Raw genomic sequence first — 16,304 nt, 5'->3', positions numbered from 1 at the left:
TAGCACAATGCCACAGCCTTCCAATAATATGGTCACTTACATCATTACAGCGGGAAGTGTTATTCGTATTGTTGCCAACAGCGGGAGGTGGTGATATTATCACTAGACCATTAATCCAGAGACCTAGGTAATTTCCTGGGGACCCAGGTTCAAATCTCACCACAGCAGATGGTGGAATTTCAATTGAATCAAAGTCTGCAATTAAGAGTCTTATGACAACCATGAATCCATTGTTGATTGTTGGGAAAAAAAAGGGTCTAGGCCCAAAACGTCAGCTTTCCTGCTCCTCTGATGCTGCTTGGCCTGCTGAGTTCTTCCAGCTCTACACCTTGTTGTCCCATCTGGTTCACTAACGTCCTTCCAGGAAGGAAGCTGCCATCCATACCTGATCTGGCCTACATATGACTCCAGACCCACAGCAACGTGGCTGACTCATAAAAAAAATAAGGATGGGCCTAGATAGCAATGCCCTCATCCCAGGGATATATTTTTTTAAAAACCTTCCAATCTCTTACATTACATACAAAGTATGATGGATAATAGGTATAAAACATTTCATTTTAATAATAATATTTAGATTTTTTAAAATAGGATTTCACATTTTTGTGGATTATTCGAGTTTCACAGTGAATGAAAAAAAAACACAAGAAAGAGGAGCAGGCTCCATTGTGTAATACTTGGGCTTCAACCCCTCTTTCCAGCCCATTCCCACATCTCTTGACTGTCTGAGAGAGCAAAAGTATTTCAATCCTGGAATAATAGAATCATAGAGTAATATGGCATTGAAAGAGCCCTTCAGCCTACCATGTCTATGCCAACCAACACCAAACTACGCTAATCCCATTTACCTGTTCTTGGCCCATATCGTCTCTAATGATATTGAAATCAGCTTTTCCCTAATTTAGGAACTTAATTTCTGCACTATCCATTTCCCTTTCCGTAATAACTTTGAAACTCACAAGAGTCGTAGTCACTACTCCCAAAACTCTCGCAACACTGTGTAATCTTTTAACACCAAGACAATCCAATTTAGCAAAAGTTGAAATCCCCTCCAACTATACCCCTCTTTCCCTCTCACCTTTCTGTGATTTTGACTACATATCTGTTCCTCTATCTCCCTCTGCCTGTTGAGCAATCTGTCATATAATTCCAGCAAGGTAATCCCCCCTTTTTTATTTCTAAACTGTACCCAGACGGCCTCATTTGAAGACCCTTCTAGGACATCCTCTCTCATTACTGCAGTAATAGCTTCCTACATCAATAATGCAATGCCCCCCCTCTCTCTTACTTACTGCTGCTATTGCACCTGAAACTTAAATACCTGGTATGTTGAGCTGCCAACCCTGTTTTTCTTTCAACCACCAATAGAATGGCCTACATCCTGGGTTTCTGTTTAAACATCTTCACTATCATTCACAAAAGAGTCGTGTGAGTTTTGGGTGTAATCATTCTTGCCTTTAGATTCCCTTTCTTCAGTCCAGCAAAGTCTTTGTGAAAATTGTGTTTTGTAAATGCTGATGGCTGATTTCAATGATCAGCGGTAGCAGATCAGGTTCCCATCATATAACGTTCACAAATCATTCGCACTGCGCAAAATACATGGAAAGTGATCACAGAGATCTTGTCTTTGCATCATTTACGCACAACGCCAACCGTGATTCATTTCCTAAGCAAAATCATATAAGAGTGAAGGCTGGCCCAGAGAACATGTCTTTCTGAAAATATGGGCATCTTTCAGTAGATCCTTAGTATGCAGTAGATCCTTGGTACGGAGATCTGAAGCATTTCTCTTTACTTCACTAGCAGCCCTTTAATTAGACGATGTTCTGCTGAAGGGGACTTTTGGAAGAGCGATAGGGGTTTGCAGCATTGACGAGTTCCCCTTGTTTCTGGACAATTACCATCACAAGTCCAGCAATAATGAGGAAGAGCAACGATACAGAGATGGCCACACCTATTGTTGGAAACAAGAAGCATCAAGAAACATAGAAATATAGAAGATAGGAGCAGGAGGAGGCCATTCAGCCTCCTGCTCCAGATCCTGATCCTGCTCTACCATTCTTCACGATCATGGCAGATCGTCCAACTCAGTAGCCTAACCCTGCTTTCTCCCCATAACCTTTGATCCCATTCGCCCCAGGTGCTATAACTACTCACATCTTGAGTACATTCAATGTTCTGGCATCAACTACTTCCTGTGGTAATGAATTCCACAGGCTCACCACTCTTTGGGTGAAGAAATGTCTCCTCATCTCCGCCCTAAATAGTTTACCCCAAATCATCAAACTGTGACCCCTGGTTCTGGACACACCCACCATTGGGAACATCCTCGCTGCATCTACCCTGTCCAGTCCTGTTAGAATTTTATAAGTGTCTATGAGATCCCCCCTTATTCATCTGAACTCCAGTGAAAACAATCCCAACCTAGCCAATCTCTCCTCATATGTCAGACCCCCCATCCCCGGAATCAGCCTGGTAAACCTTTGCTGCACTCCCTCGAGAGCAAGAGCATCCTTCTTCAGAAAAGGAGACCAAAACTGCACGCAATATTCTAGGTGTGGTTTCACCAAGGCCCTGTATAACTGCAACAACACGTCCCTGCTTCCGTACTCAAAACCTCTCGCAATGAAGGCCAACATACCATTTGCCTTCTTTACCCCCTGCTGTGCCTACATGTTTACCTTCAGTGACTGTGCACAAAGGCACCCAGGTCCCACTGCACAGTCCCCTCTCTCAATTTACAGCCATTCAGGTAGTAATCTGCCTTCTTGCTTTTGCTTCCGAAGTGAATAACCTCACATTTATCCAAATTATACTGCATCAACCATTGATTTGCCCACTCACCCAACCTGTCCAGATCACGCTGAAGGATCTCTGCATCCTTATCACAGTTCACCCTCCTACCCAACTTGGTATCATCTGCAAACTTGGAGATGTTACATTGTGTTCCCTCATTCAAATCATAAATATATATTAAAAGACATTCAGTAACTGTTTTGCAAAAGAAAAGCTACCATCACCATAGCGCGGTATGCTGGGTCAGTGGTTAATATTGCTGCCTCACAGCACCAGGGACCTGGGTTCTATTGGGTGACTCTGTGGAGTTGCATATTGTCCCTGTGTCTTTGAAGGTTTTCTCTGGGTGCTCTGGTTTCCTCCCACAGTCCAAAGATGTGCAAGTTAGTTGGATTGGTCTTGCTAAATTGCTCCATAGTGTCCAGGGATGTGCAAGTTATGTGGATTAGCCATGGGAAATGCATGATTACAAGGATATGGTAAAAGGGTGGGTTTCGTTGAGATGCTCATTAGAGGTTGGTGAGGGCTGAAAGGCCTGTTTCAATGCTGTAGGCATTCTATGATTTCCATGTTTTGCCAAAATAAACAAAAGAAATTCTATTTTCCATCTCTGGTACTTTATTTTCTGTCAGCTTTATATCTACCCTCCCTCCAACATGCAAAATACCCCCTGCAAGGGCTTTAAGGACCACTAGCTTTCTCCTCATGATGCCTGATTGAGTTTGCGGTTGCAGACAATAGAAGGACATCACAAGGAAGCTCATCCCTGTCCTCACTCCACCTTTGCTTAACTGTAAAAGCTAAGGTCTCCACAGTCCCAGAGAGCTGCTCTCTCATTAGAAACGGATAGCTGGTGTTGGGTTTAACTTCAGGGTCAATACAGGCTGAGAAGCCAGGACCTTCATAGTGGCCTCAGCCAATATAGGAATTGAACCCACACTGTTGGCATCAGTCTGCATCAGCAAACCAGCCGTCTAAGCTAACCAACCCTTTAACACATTCCAGAGCCCAAAGTCATCTTTCAATTTATTGTACTGACATTAACATCAGTGCTCTTCTCGGAAGCACTAACTGAAAACAGACACAGAAACCAGGGCAGACAGTGAACTTCCCAATCTGTCGCCCTTGTTTACTCAATAATCTCTTTACAGGTCAGAGCAAGACAGAGGTGTGTGAGTTTCCATGAGTGTAACAGCTTTTATTCACTACATTTTCAAGTGGCTACTCCATGCTTCTGCCTCCACCTTCCAGCTCTTTCTATAGCTCTGACAAAAGAATATTCAACATCTTTGAATTGTCAGGAACAGAAACAGAAGTTGCTGGAAAAGCTCAGCTGGTCTGGCAGCATCAGTGGAGAAAAGATCAGAGTTAATGTTTCGGATCCGAGGACACTTCCTCAGAAGTGTTTTGAAAAGTTAACTCTGATTTTTTTTCTCCACAGATGCAACCAGACCTGCTGAGCTTTTCCAACAACTTCTGTTTCTGTTCCTGATTTGCAGCATTCACAGTTCTTTTGGTTTTTATCTTTGAATTTTCCTTAATTTTGGTGGCAATATTTTTCTTGTGTCCAAGCTTTGTTTTCTTAATTTCCATTTTCACTTCAACCTGTACTTTCTATACTCCTCTGAGCTTCCTAAAGTATTATGGGTTTTTTTTCTGAGAATGTCATAGCTCCATTTCAGTACCTTATTTTCCTCTGTATGTTTCTGGATAACCAATCGCAACCATTGTCCATTGTCTCTCTGCTGATTTTAGCTTTTCAGTTGGAGCCACCTACACTAAGTCCATTTCATTGCCCTTTCTCTCTCCCTCCCTCACCTTTTATGTTTTTCTCAATGTTAATCCACTTCCGGTTGGAATTATGTTACAATTCCTGCACAATTGTGAATGAAACATTCCACATTCTTAGAATCCTTAGTATGGGAAGGAAAGGCTTCAGCCTTCCACATTTATGTTTTATAGAATCATGCAGCATAGGAGACCATTCAGCCCGTTGTGCCTGTGGTCATTGTATCATTCCCCTACTTTTTCCTGACAAACCCTTTTTTGCTCCTCAAGTGTATGTTTCTGATTTTACCACACCTCCTTCCCCTGGCCTGTCAGCAATGCAATCCTGACTGCAAAAAGTTGCTTCCTAAAACCAAATATTTGTCCCCTCTCTTTTCTTTTTCCAAATTCTTTCAGTCTGTGTTCTCTGCCTATCAGCCTTAATGCAAGAGCAAATATTTTCCTCTCATTTACCCTGGCTAGTGATCAAGCTGACTCTCTGCCTATTCTCTTGTTGCTTGGATCTTGCACAGTGGCTCAGTGGTTAGCACAAATGCCTCACAGCACCAGGGACCTGCGTTCAATTCCACCCTCGGGTGACTGTCTGTGTGGAGTTTGCACATTCTCCCCGTGTCTGCGTGGGTTTCCTCCGGGTGCTCCCACAGTCCAAAGATGTGCAGGTTGGCTGGATTGGCTATGGGAAACGTAAGGTGACACAGGGATAAAGGGTGGGTCTGGGTGGGATGCTCTTCAGAGGGTCGGGGTAAACCTGATGGGCTGAATGGCCTGCTTCCACGCCATAGGGATGCTATGATACTTACTGACTTTGTAGTGCCTTGCGATATTGTCATTTACCAACGTGACAGTGATATTCTGAGAAAACAAACAATGAAAGTCATTACCCTTGGTGCTCAGCCATTGATTTAGAGAAGATACAGATCCAGAGATACAGCCTGGTGAGGGCTAACTCACACAGATTATCACAGCTGATAAGTGTGGGAGAGAATATAGCCTAGCAGACCCCTGTGTTAATGACGGGGTCAAAGAATGAGTCTCAAATTACTTCATCAAAGTGAAACTTACACTGGAACAGGTTTGTTGGGAGGTCTGGGGAGGCAATGGCCTAGTGGTATTATTGCTGGACTATTAATTCAGAGATCCAGGTAATATTCTGCGGACCAGGGTTCAAATCCCGCCATGGCAGATGGTGGAATTGGAATTCAATAAATATCTGGAATTAAGAATCTAATGATGACCATGAATCCATTGTTGATTGTAAGGGAAAAAAAAACCATCTGGTTCACTCATGTCCTTTAGGGAAGGAAACTGCCATCCTTACCTGGTCTGGCCTACATGTGATTCCAGACCCACAGCAATGTGGTTGACTCCGAACTGCCCTCTGAGCAATTAAGGATGGGCAATAAATGCTGCCTGGCCAGCGATGCCTTCATCCCATGAATGAATAAATGAAAAAAAAATTTGCAAGTCACCATGGAGATCATGGTGTGAAAACCAGTTAGTGACCTTGGATATACATACATCAGAGACCAAATGGTGTTTCAAAATCAACATGTCACAATGGAGATTATGAACACCAGTAAATCAGCCATGCTACAAGCCATACTGCCAAGCATGATCAGGTCAAAGTCTTCAAGGCAATGTCATACAGTCATCGAGTTATACAGTATGGAAACAGACCTTTCAGTTCAATTCATCTACAGTGACCAGGTTTCCCAAACTAACAAGTCCCACATGCCTGCATTTGACGCATATTTCTATAACCTTTCCTATTCATATGCCTGTCCAAATATCTTTTAAATGTTGTAACTCTACCTGTATCTACCACTTCCTCTGGCAGTTCATTCCACATATGAAACACCCCTTTGTGTGAAAAAAGTTGCCCCTCAGGTCCTTTTGGAATCTTTCTCCTCTCACCTTAAAAATATGCCCCCTCGTTTTGAACCCAGGGGAAAGACCTTTGTTATTCACCTTATCTATGCCCTTCATGATTTTATAAATGTTTACAAAGTCAGACCTCATCCTCCTATGCTCCAGTGGAAAAAGTCCCAGCCTTTATAACTCAAACCTTCCATTCCCAACAACATGCTAGTAAATTTTTCTGAACCCTATCCTCCCTATAGCAAGGTGACCAAAACCATGCACAGAACTCCAAAAGTGCCCTCAACAAACTTAACATGACGTCCCAACTCCTATACTCAATAGTCTGAGCAAGAAGACAAGCCTGTTAAATGCCTTCTGCAACATCCTGTGTACCTGTGACACAAATTTCAAAGAATTATGTACCTGAACCCCTTGGTCTCTCTGTTTGAGAACACTATCTAGGGCCCTCCCATTAACTGTATAAGTCCTGCCATTGTTTGTTTTATGCAATACCTCATATTTATCCAAATTAAATTCCACCTGTCAATCCTCAGCCCATTAACCCAATTGATCAAGATCCCTTTGTAATCTTGTAAATTCATAGCAGCTTTCATAACTGTTTAAGAAGATTATGGTTTTAGTCAATTGATGGTTTTGTGGTACAAAGATTATTTTTCCAGTTGGATTCCACAGGGCTTGGTATTAGATCCCTTGCTGCTCATGGTTGCTAACAATTTTTTAGATTTAAACATTAGTGTCAGGATAAAGAAATTTGTTGAGTATTCAATAATTGGCCAAGCAGTTAATAGTTAGGAGAAAATTGTAGACTGCAAGAAGATATTGAAGGGTCAGTGCTGATTTGATGGGCCAAATAGCCTCCATCTGCATGGTAGGGGTTCTATGATTCTAAGATATCAATGGACTAGTCATGCAGCTGGGCAGGAAATTGGCATTGAATCTAGAAATATGTGAGGTGGTGCTTTTGGGGAGGACCAGAAAGGCAAGGGAACACATATTAAATAGGAAGATGCTGAGAAGTACATAGGAAAAGAAGGATGTTGTAGATCATGCCCACAGTTCTTTGAAAGTAAATGGACAGGTAGATAAAGTAGGTGAGAAGGCATACAGGATTTTTCCTTTATTGGTTGAGGCTTAAAACTCCATAGGAGCAAGGAGGTTAGAGCACACTTTAGATTATTGACATGCGAAGCACAATAACCTAGGAGGGCTAACAACAAAGAGCTGGAAAGTAGAAATAAACTAGATAGGCCTTTCTTGGCTAGAGTGAAATGTTCGTCTGAGATGGTTTCCATCTGTGCTAGAAAACATTTCAGTTTCTGTTTCTCCAATTGTAAAAGAGCAATTGTTTACAGCGTGCACAAGTTTTTTTTTTAATTCTTTCAGGGAATGTGGGCTTTACTGTTTGGGGCAGCATTTATTGGCCATTCCTAGTTGCCCTTGAGAACATGGTGAACTACCTTCCTGAACCACTGCCATCCATTTGATGTGGGCAGACTCTCAATGCCCTTAGGGAGGGATTTTGACCAGCGATTTTAAAGGTTGTTGATATATTTCCAAGTCAGGATTGTGATTGGCTAATAGGGAACTTGAAGGTGGTGGTGTTCCCATGTTTCTGCTGCCCTTGTCCTTCTAGACGGAAGTGCACATGGATTTGGAAGGTGCTGTCTAAAGAGATTTGGTGAATTTCTGTAGTGAGCGTTGGTGATGGAGGGAGTGGGTGTTTTAGGCGATGGTGCTAATCAAATGGATTGTTTTATCTTGGATGGTGTGAAGCTTCTTGAATGTTGTTGGAGATACAATCATCCAGGCAAGTGGGGAGTATTCCACCACATTCCTGACTTAGACCATAAGACATAGGAACAGAAATAGGCTATTAGCCCATTGAGTCTGTTCCATAATTTAATCTTGACTGCTATATTTTTCAGTCACATTCTCCAGCCTTTTCCCCAAAATATGCAACATGTGGACAGGCTTTGGGGAATCCAGAGGTGAATTACTCACTGCAGGATTCCTAGCCTCTGATTTGATCTTACAGACACAGAAACTAGTTCAGTTTCTGCTTTAATGGTAACCCCAGGTTGTTGGTGATGGGGGATTCAGCAAATGGTAATGTCATTGAATACAGAGAACAAAGAAAATTACAGCACAGGAACAGGTTCTTCGGCCCTCCAAGCCTGCACTGAATGTCAGGTGGTGATGGGTTGGTTCCCTCTTGTTGGAGATAATCATTGCTTAGCACTTGTGTGGCGCAAGAGTTACCTTCCACTTGTCAGCCCGAACCTGGATATTGTCCAGATCCTGTTACACTTGGACATAGACTGCTTCAGTATCTAAGGGATCATGAATGGTGGGGAACGTTAAGCACATAAATATGTTTCTGAAAAGATAAAAGTGACTGAAGCAGTAAAACAATGAGTGTGTTGGGTATTTATCTTAACTATATGGGCATTTGGACTGAGATGTTCTTTAAATTGTTTCCTTTATTCATTCATAGGATATGGGCATCGCTGACTAGGCCAGCCTTTAATGTCTATCCCCAATTTCTCACAGAGCAGTTAAGAGTCAACCACATTTCTCTGGGTCTAGAGTGACATGTAGGCCAGACCTGAGATCTCCTTCCTTAATAAAGGACATTAGGCTTTGGATTCAAAGTCTAATGACAATACGACTAGGCCATCACCTCCCTTTGCTAGTTGATGGAGGTGATGGCATAATGGCAACATCGGTAGCTTGGCCATGCAGAACCTCAGGCTAATGTTCTGAGGACATTGTTCCAAATTTCACTAGTGACAGCGTATGCAATTTGAATTCAATATTTTTTTTGAAAAGCCTAGTAGACAGCAGACCCATTAGTGTTGACAGAGAAACAAATTATTCCCATCTTATTGATCTGATTGGATGCAGCAATGGGAGATTTTTAATCAGGTCATAGTGATTAAAATGGACAGGGAATAAAATGGACAGTTTCATCTTGAGCAGAAAACCAATTGGGATATTAAGATGGAAAAAACAATAAAAGATAAACACTTGTGGGGCTGGTGGAACAAAAGGACCGTGTGCTTTTGACAGAGTCACATCTTTTGATGGTTCAGTTCAATGACAATTTGAGAAGGGGTCTATTCGGTCCAGTAGACCTGCTTTAAGAGTTGCAGGCTGATAGACAGGACAGAGCCAAAACCAGATCTAAAGAAGGGAGAGATAGAATTAGGAAGTGTTCCATGTTCATGTTAATAACATTACTTGTTTCAATGACGGAGATAGAGGAGTCAGATGGTCGGATGTTTTACTCCTTTTGGCTGAATGTTTGGTCTAGGTTCAGAGACATTTCCCAATTGTCCTGAAGTAGTTTTTAGACAAAGACAGGTTCCAAAATTCTAGCCACAGGGTGGGCTGGTCATCCAATTAGTACAAAAGGTGGGTTCTCAAAACTTCCCATGGCTGCAGAAATAATAGGCACATTATTTGAAATCTTCTCTCAGTCTCTGGAAAGAACTGGAACATTGCAATTGTAATGCCTCGATTCATATGAGAAGGGATGTAGAAAGCAGGAAGCTTTAGACCAATTTACCTAACATCTGTCACTGCTGAGATTGCTAGGATCTTTTATTAAGAAAGTTGTAGCAGGACATTTAGAACATCCACAACAAAATCAGGGAGAGCCAACATGGTTTTGTGAAAGGGAAATCTGATAAATTTAATAGCATTCATGGGGTTGTAACAAAGAGGGTGGATAGAGAGGAATAGTGGATCTTGTATTGGATTTCACAGCGACATCTATTAATGTGACACGTAAATGTCTACTGCATAATATATGGTGTTGGAATGATGTATTAACAAGGGCAGAGAATTGGTTACCCACATCCACCACTTCCTCTGGCAGCTCATTCCGTTCACGCACCACACTCTACCTGAAAAAGTTACCCCTTAGGTCCCTTTTAAATCTTTCCTCTCTCACATGAAACCTATGCCCTCTAGTCATGGACTCCCCAGTCCTGGAGAAAAGACTTTGACTATTCACCCTGTCCATGCCCCTTATGATTTTATAAACCTCGACAAGGTCACCCCTCAGTCTCCAATGCTCCAGGGAAAATAGCCCCAGTCTATTCAAACTCTCATCAGGTTGGCAAATTGTAAGTAATTCAGCATCCCTTTCCCTTCAGGTTTTAACTATCCTGCCCTGAAAAATGATTTATCAATTGCCTGTCTTGTCAAATGAGGCAAAGCTAGTAATCTAAGTGGGATGTTTATTAAAGCTGGAAGGCTTTGAGAAATCCTCACTCACCATCGAGAGATTTGGCTGGTCCATTAAACAACTGATGTTTTGATGATTCAAGAAATGTTCTAGGTACACTTTACTGCAGTTACTGAATACTGGGTTCATCATCCACCTGCACAGAAACAAAGCACATTTTTGAGCAAAGACAATTACTTTGGGAAAACTAAAGGCCATTAACAGATGAGCTTCCTTCTTTTTTGTAATTACTCCAGGCGTGAGTGTAGAGACGATTTATTCGAAAGGCATGAGTTGTGTAGAGACCACAAAATTCCAGATGGTTCTTTTTCGAGCAGAGAAGATTATAGTTTTATTGAAGTGGTCAAAGTTTTGAAGCATTTTGATAGAGTGGAAATTAAGTGAGAAACTTGACAGGATGGTTACTAATCAGAGGACGCAGATTTTTAAGAAAATTGTATAAATTAGGAATGATTAACAGTGCTGGCCTAGCCAGCAACACCATCATTCTGTGAATGAATATAAAACAAAACTTGGGCTCTTTACAAGTTTTTTTCCCCCTGCTTCCTTGAAGGAGATAAGCCAACTTTCCCAGGCATCACATTCATCCGACATGGGGAGGCAATGGCCTAGTGGTATTACCACTGGACTGTTAATCCAGAGACCCAGATAACGTTCTGGGGACCCTGTTTGAAACCCGCCATGACAGATGGTGGAATTTGAATTCAATAAAATATCTGGAATTAGGAATATAATGATGACCATGAATCCATTGCCGATTGTTGGGAAAAACCCACCTTTTTCATTAATGTCCTTTAGGGAAGGAAACTGCCATCCTTACCTGGTCTGGCCTACATGTGACTCCAGACCCACAGCAACGTGGTTGACTCTGAACTGTCCTCTGGGCAATTAGGGATGGGCAATAAATGCTGTCTAGCCAGCAATGCCCTCATCTTTAATGTATTAAAAAAAATGCCACTGTGTCCCTGGTCTGGGTGTTGGAGCTATTGATGTCTGGGGCCCTGGCCATTCACACAAACAACAGCTACTGCACTTGAAAGGATCACTAGCACAAAGTGCTTTTAGCCTTCCCAGCACAAAGACAATGTTATCTGTGAATGCCTCACCATTTGCTCAATTTAACCTCGGTCAATAGTCAAAACGAAGCCATTGGTAATGAAAACTAGGAGAGGTTTACGCATAGAGTCATAGAGTCATATAGCACGGAAACATACCTTTTGGTCCAACTCATCAATGCCAACCATGTTTCCCAAACTAAACTAGTCCCACTTGCCTGTGTTTGGCCCATACCCCTCTAAACCTTTTCTTTTCATATGCCTGTCCAAAAAGGGGTAAAACGGATCAGATTGAATTAGTTGCCTATCAGCAAATGATGCTGACAAGTTGACATATAAACGTTACAAAGGAAACACTTGTTAATTTTTTTCTTAAGAGTAGAATGACCTTTACAAGCTCGTTAAACAGAATGAAGGATTTGTTTATTGCCCTTACACAGCTGATTTTGCCAGTAAGCACTTCCCAGAGGTGACAGGACATTGACAGCTGGGTTCGTCGTGAAACATTCCCAGATTGTGACCTATCTCGTGCGCAATATATTTAGCCACTTCTCGGGTGCTAGCCCACGTGTCCTGCAAGTGCAACAGGGAAAAAAACACAGCATTTATTAACACAGTATCTCATGTCACATAAAGCAACTTCCACACTTTGGAATGAATACACAATCCTTTAACTCCTTTATCTACATCTTCGAGTTTTATAGCACGAACAAATTTTCTATCCACTCCTCAAAGCAGTCCAAAACCGATTCACTCATGTGGTTGGGAAGGGTTTAAACTAAATTGACAAAGTGAGGGACACCAGCATATAGAATTCCAAAAGAAGAATAAAGTACATAAATTAAGATTGTCAAAGAGTACTAGAGAAGGAAGTAGTACCTTACTACATCAGAGCTAACGGAGATGGATTCCAAGGAATACAAAAATAAGATGAAGATGCAGTTTAACGGGAGTGTGGAGGTCTTTGAGAGGGTGAAGAGGAGATTTACCAGAATGGTTCCTGGGAACTTTTGAGGGTGGTTTAGTTACAAGATTCAATTGGAAAGGCTGGAGTCATTCTTCTTGGAGCAAAAGCAATTGCTGGGAGATATAATAGAGGTGTACAAGATTACATCAAGCTGGATAAGGTAATCAAGGAAAAATTCTTTCCATTAGCTGATGGTACAAAGACTAGAGGACGGTAACTTCAGGTTTTGGGGAAGCAATACAGTGGAACATGAGATAGGACTACTTTAAGCAATGAATGGTAATAGCCTGGAACTCACTGCCACATAAGGGTGATGGAATCATAGATGAGGAGGTGCTTTCAAAAGAAATTGGACGGAAACTCAAAGGAAATAAATTATCAATTTTTATAGATGCACAACAGAAAGCATCCTATCTGAATGCATCACAGCGTGGTATGACAACTGCTCTTCCCAAGACCGCAACAAACCACAGAGAGTTGTGAACATGACCCAGTCAATCACTCAAACAAGCCTTTCATCCATTGAGATTACAAAGTGTAGAGCTGGATGAACACAGCAGGCCAAACAGCATCAGAGGAGCAGGAAAGCTGACGTTTTGGGTCTGGACCCTTCTTCAGAAATGGGGGAGGGGAAGGGGGTTTTGAAATAAATAGAGAGAGAGGAGGTGGCAGATAAAGGAGCAGATAGGTGGAGAGGAGACAGACAGGTCAAAGAGGCGGGGATGGAGCGAGTAAAAGTGAGTGTAGGTGGGGAGTTAGGATAGGGGTTGATCAGTCAAGGGAAGATGGACAGGTCAAGGGGGCAGGATGAGGCTAGTAGGTAGGAGATGGGGGTGGGGCTTGAGGTGGGAGGAGGGGATAGGTGGGAGGAAGGACAGGTTAGGGGGGCAGGGACAAACTGGGCTGGTTTTGGGACGTGGTCGGGGGGAGGAGAGATTTTGAAGCTTGTGAAGTCCACATTGATACCATTGGGCTGCAGGGTTCCCAAGCGAAATATGAGGTGCTGTTCCTGCAACCTTCGGGTGGCATCGTTGTGGTACTGCAGGAGGCCCAGGATGGACATGTCATCCAAGGAGTGAGAGAGGGAGTTGAAGTGGTTCACGACTGGGAGGTGCAGTCGTCCATTGACTCCACTTATACTTCCCATTGCCATGGGAAAGCAGCCAACATAATGAAAGACCCCTTCCACCCTGGTTATACTCTCTTCCACCATCTTCCATCAGGCAGGAAATATAAAAGTTTGTATACACACAGAAACAGATTCAAGTACAGCTTCTTCCCCACTGTTATCAGAAATTTGAATGGACGTCTCAAGTGTTAATTCTGATTTCTCTCTGTGTACCTCCCCTCTGGCTGTAACACTGTATTCTGCACTTTGTTCTGCCTCCCTGATGCACTTTGTATGGTACAATCTGCCTGTATTGCATGCAAAACAACACTTCTCACTGTACCTCAGTACATGTGACAAAATAAATCCATCAATTAATCAGGTCGCAGGGCTACAGGGACTGAGTAGGGCGGTAGAACTGAAATTATCGCTCTGCAGGTTTATATCATGTTCTTAATTGGCCAAATGGGTGCTTCTGTACTGTAAATGCCTTCATTTTCTCTCCCTTCCTCCCTCTATTGTAAATATCTCTTCAAAGTTGCAATGATCTGTGCCTCATTATCTCCTTTATCCTTCAACAGCTCTCTACACAAATAAATTTCCTGTAACACAAGTCAAGATCTTTCATACTGATAATTTTAAACTGATCTTATCCCTGACTCTCCCAATCAGAGGAAACAGCCTAATCTTTCATTGTTGAAGTGAATCCCAAATACATTTCATTTTAGCTTTCTATGATCCAGTGAAGTTATTGTTCTGGACCTGTAATTTGCATAGAACTAAGACCAATGGACATCTACTTCCCTATTCCCCGTTAAATTTTCATTAAATAAAAAGAGTTTCATGGTTTAATCTAGTTCCAAGTGGGAGTACACATACAGCACAAAACTGCTTTTAATTCAGCTCTATTTGGCAATCCTAGTAAGAGAAGTCATGAGATGAGCAGGTGTGAGAATTGGAAGTGTTACATTCTCTTATTGTTGGTGTGAGAACAGACTGCAAAGAGACGCAGCTGCATCAAACCCATGCTTAAGCTGGTCCTTCACAACCAGCGTAATAATTGAACTGTGTTATTTCTGACCCTGCTCTCATTAACTTGTGCTGTAACTGACTTGTAATTCCATTCAAGGGATGCGGTTGGGCCAGCTATTATTGACCATCCTTCAATGTCCATGACAGAGTGAGCTGCCTTCTTGAAATGCTATCCTCATTGGCATGTAGATATATCCACAGTGCTGTTTGGGAGGGCGGGTGGGTCCTAGAATTTTGACCCTGCAAAACTGCAGGAAAGTTGACATTGTTTCAAGTCAAAGTGGCTTACATGGGATCTTTCAGAAGACGCACTTAGCTGCCCTTTTGCTCCTGGGTGGTAAAGTTCATGGATTTAGGAAGTCCTGCTGAAGGAAACTTGATTCAATGCATCTTGTATATAGTACCTAGTGATGTCAATGTAAAGCCACCATCATCTTACCAGACTGTAGGTCTTCCTTCTCATTCGGGAAAGAGAGAGAGAAAGAGAGAGAGACAATTGATGGTGAGTTTAATCTGAAGGGCACCACGCCTCTGGCAAGGGGAGCAGTTGAGAAGGACAGAAGGTAACGTCAGCCAGTGCAAAAATTGAACCCACACTATTGAGTATCACTCTGCATTGCAAAGCTAGCTAACTGAGCTAACCAACCTCCTCATGCCATTGTATATTGGGGATGGAGGACGTTAATGTCTATGGCGGAGGATAGAGTTGTAATCAGGCAGGCTGCTTTGTGTTGAGTTTCTCGAGTGTTGTTTGGAGCTTCACCCTTGCAGGCAAGCGGACAGTATTCTATCAGACCAAGCTTTGGGGATTCAAGAGGCAAGTTACTCACCTCATGCAGCATTCTCAGCCTCTAACCTGACCTTGTGGGCACAGTATCTATATGATTGGCCCAGTTGAATTTTCAGTCAAGTAAGTTGACGGCGAGGGCTTCGGTAAAGACCGAAAGAAATGTGGCCGCTGTAAATCAGGAGCACAAACAGAAGTTGCTGGAAAAGCTCAGCAGGTCTGGCAGCATCTGTGAAGAAAAAAAATCAGAGTTAACGTTTTGGGTCTGGTGACGCTTCCGCAGAACTGCTGCCAGACCTGCTGAGCTTTTCCAGCAACTTCTGTGGGAGGGATTCAGTGTCTAGTGGTGCATCTCTCCCATGCTGTGTCAACCATGTACCATTTCTACTGCTGCTTTATCTGACTAATGCAATGTCCAACACTATTATGTTGATTGGCCATGCTAAATTGCCCATAGTGTCCAGGGGCATGTCAGCTAGGTCGATTAGCCACAAGAAATGCAGGGATTGAGTCTGGGTGGGATGTTCTTCGGACGGTGATGTGTATTTGATGGATCAAATGGCCTGTTTCCATACTGCAGGGATCCTAACTGATCCATGCTATGACAGCTTACACATTGTTTTACATGAGTCTGGTTA

The 16,304-nt window shown here is 42.5% G+C and overlaps 1 protein-coding gene across 1 annotated transcript in view; it reads right to left on the bottom strand.

Annotated features, from left to right (window-relative positions):
* Positions 1 to 498: 498 nt before the first annotated feature.
* LOC109922801 (disintegrin and metalloproteinase domain-containing protein 12-like) overlaps positions 499 to 16,304 on the bottom strand; it is a 44,246-nt gene continuing 28,440 nt past the window's right edge. Inside the window, exons 11-14 of the mRNA XM_048603702.1 lie at positions 12,209 to 12,345; positions 10,748 to 10,853; positions 5,385 to 5,436; positions 499 to 1,954 (exon numbers count right to left, since the gene is read on the bottom strand). Coding sequence (XP_048459659.1) covers positions 1,815 to 1,954; positions 5,385 to 5,436; positions 10,748 to 10,853; positions 12,209 to 12,345 — 435 coding nt within the window. The 3' untranslated portion in view covers positions 499 to 1,814. The remainder of the gene's footprint in view (positions 1,955 to 5,384; positions 5,437 to 10,747; positions 10,854 to 12,208; positions 12,346 to 16,304) is intronic.

Source organism: Rhincodon typus, chromosome 1 (assembly GCF_021869965.1).
Source record: "Rhincodon typus isolate 14 chromosome 1, sRhiTyp1.1, whole genome shotgun sequence".
NCBI lineage: Eukaryota > Metazoa > Chordata > Chondrichthyes > Orectolobiformes > Rhincodontidae > Rhincodon > Rhincodon typus.
Note: the sequence above shows the minus strand (reverse complement) of the source record. Positions and strands in the feature narration are given on the sequence as shown.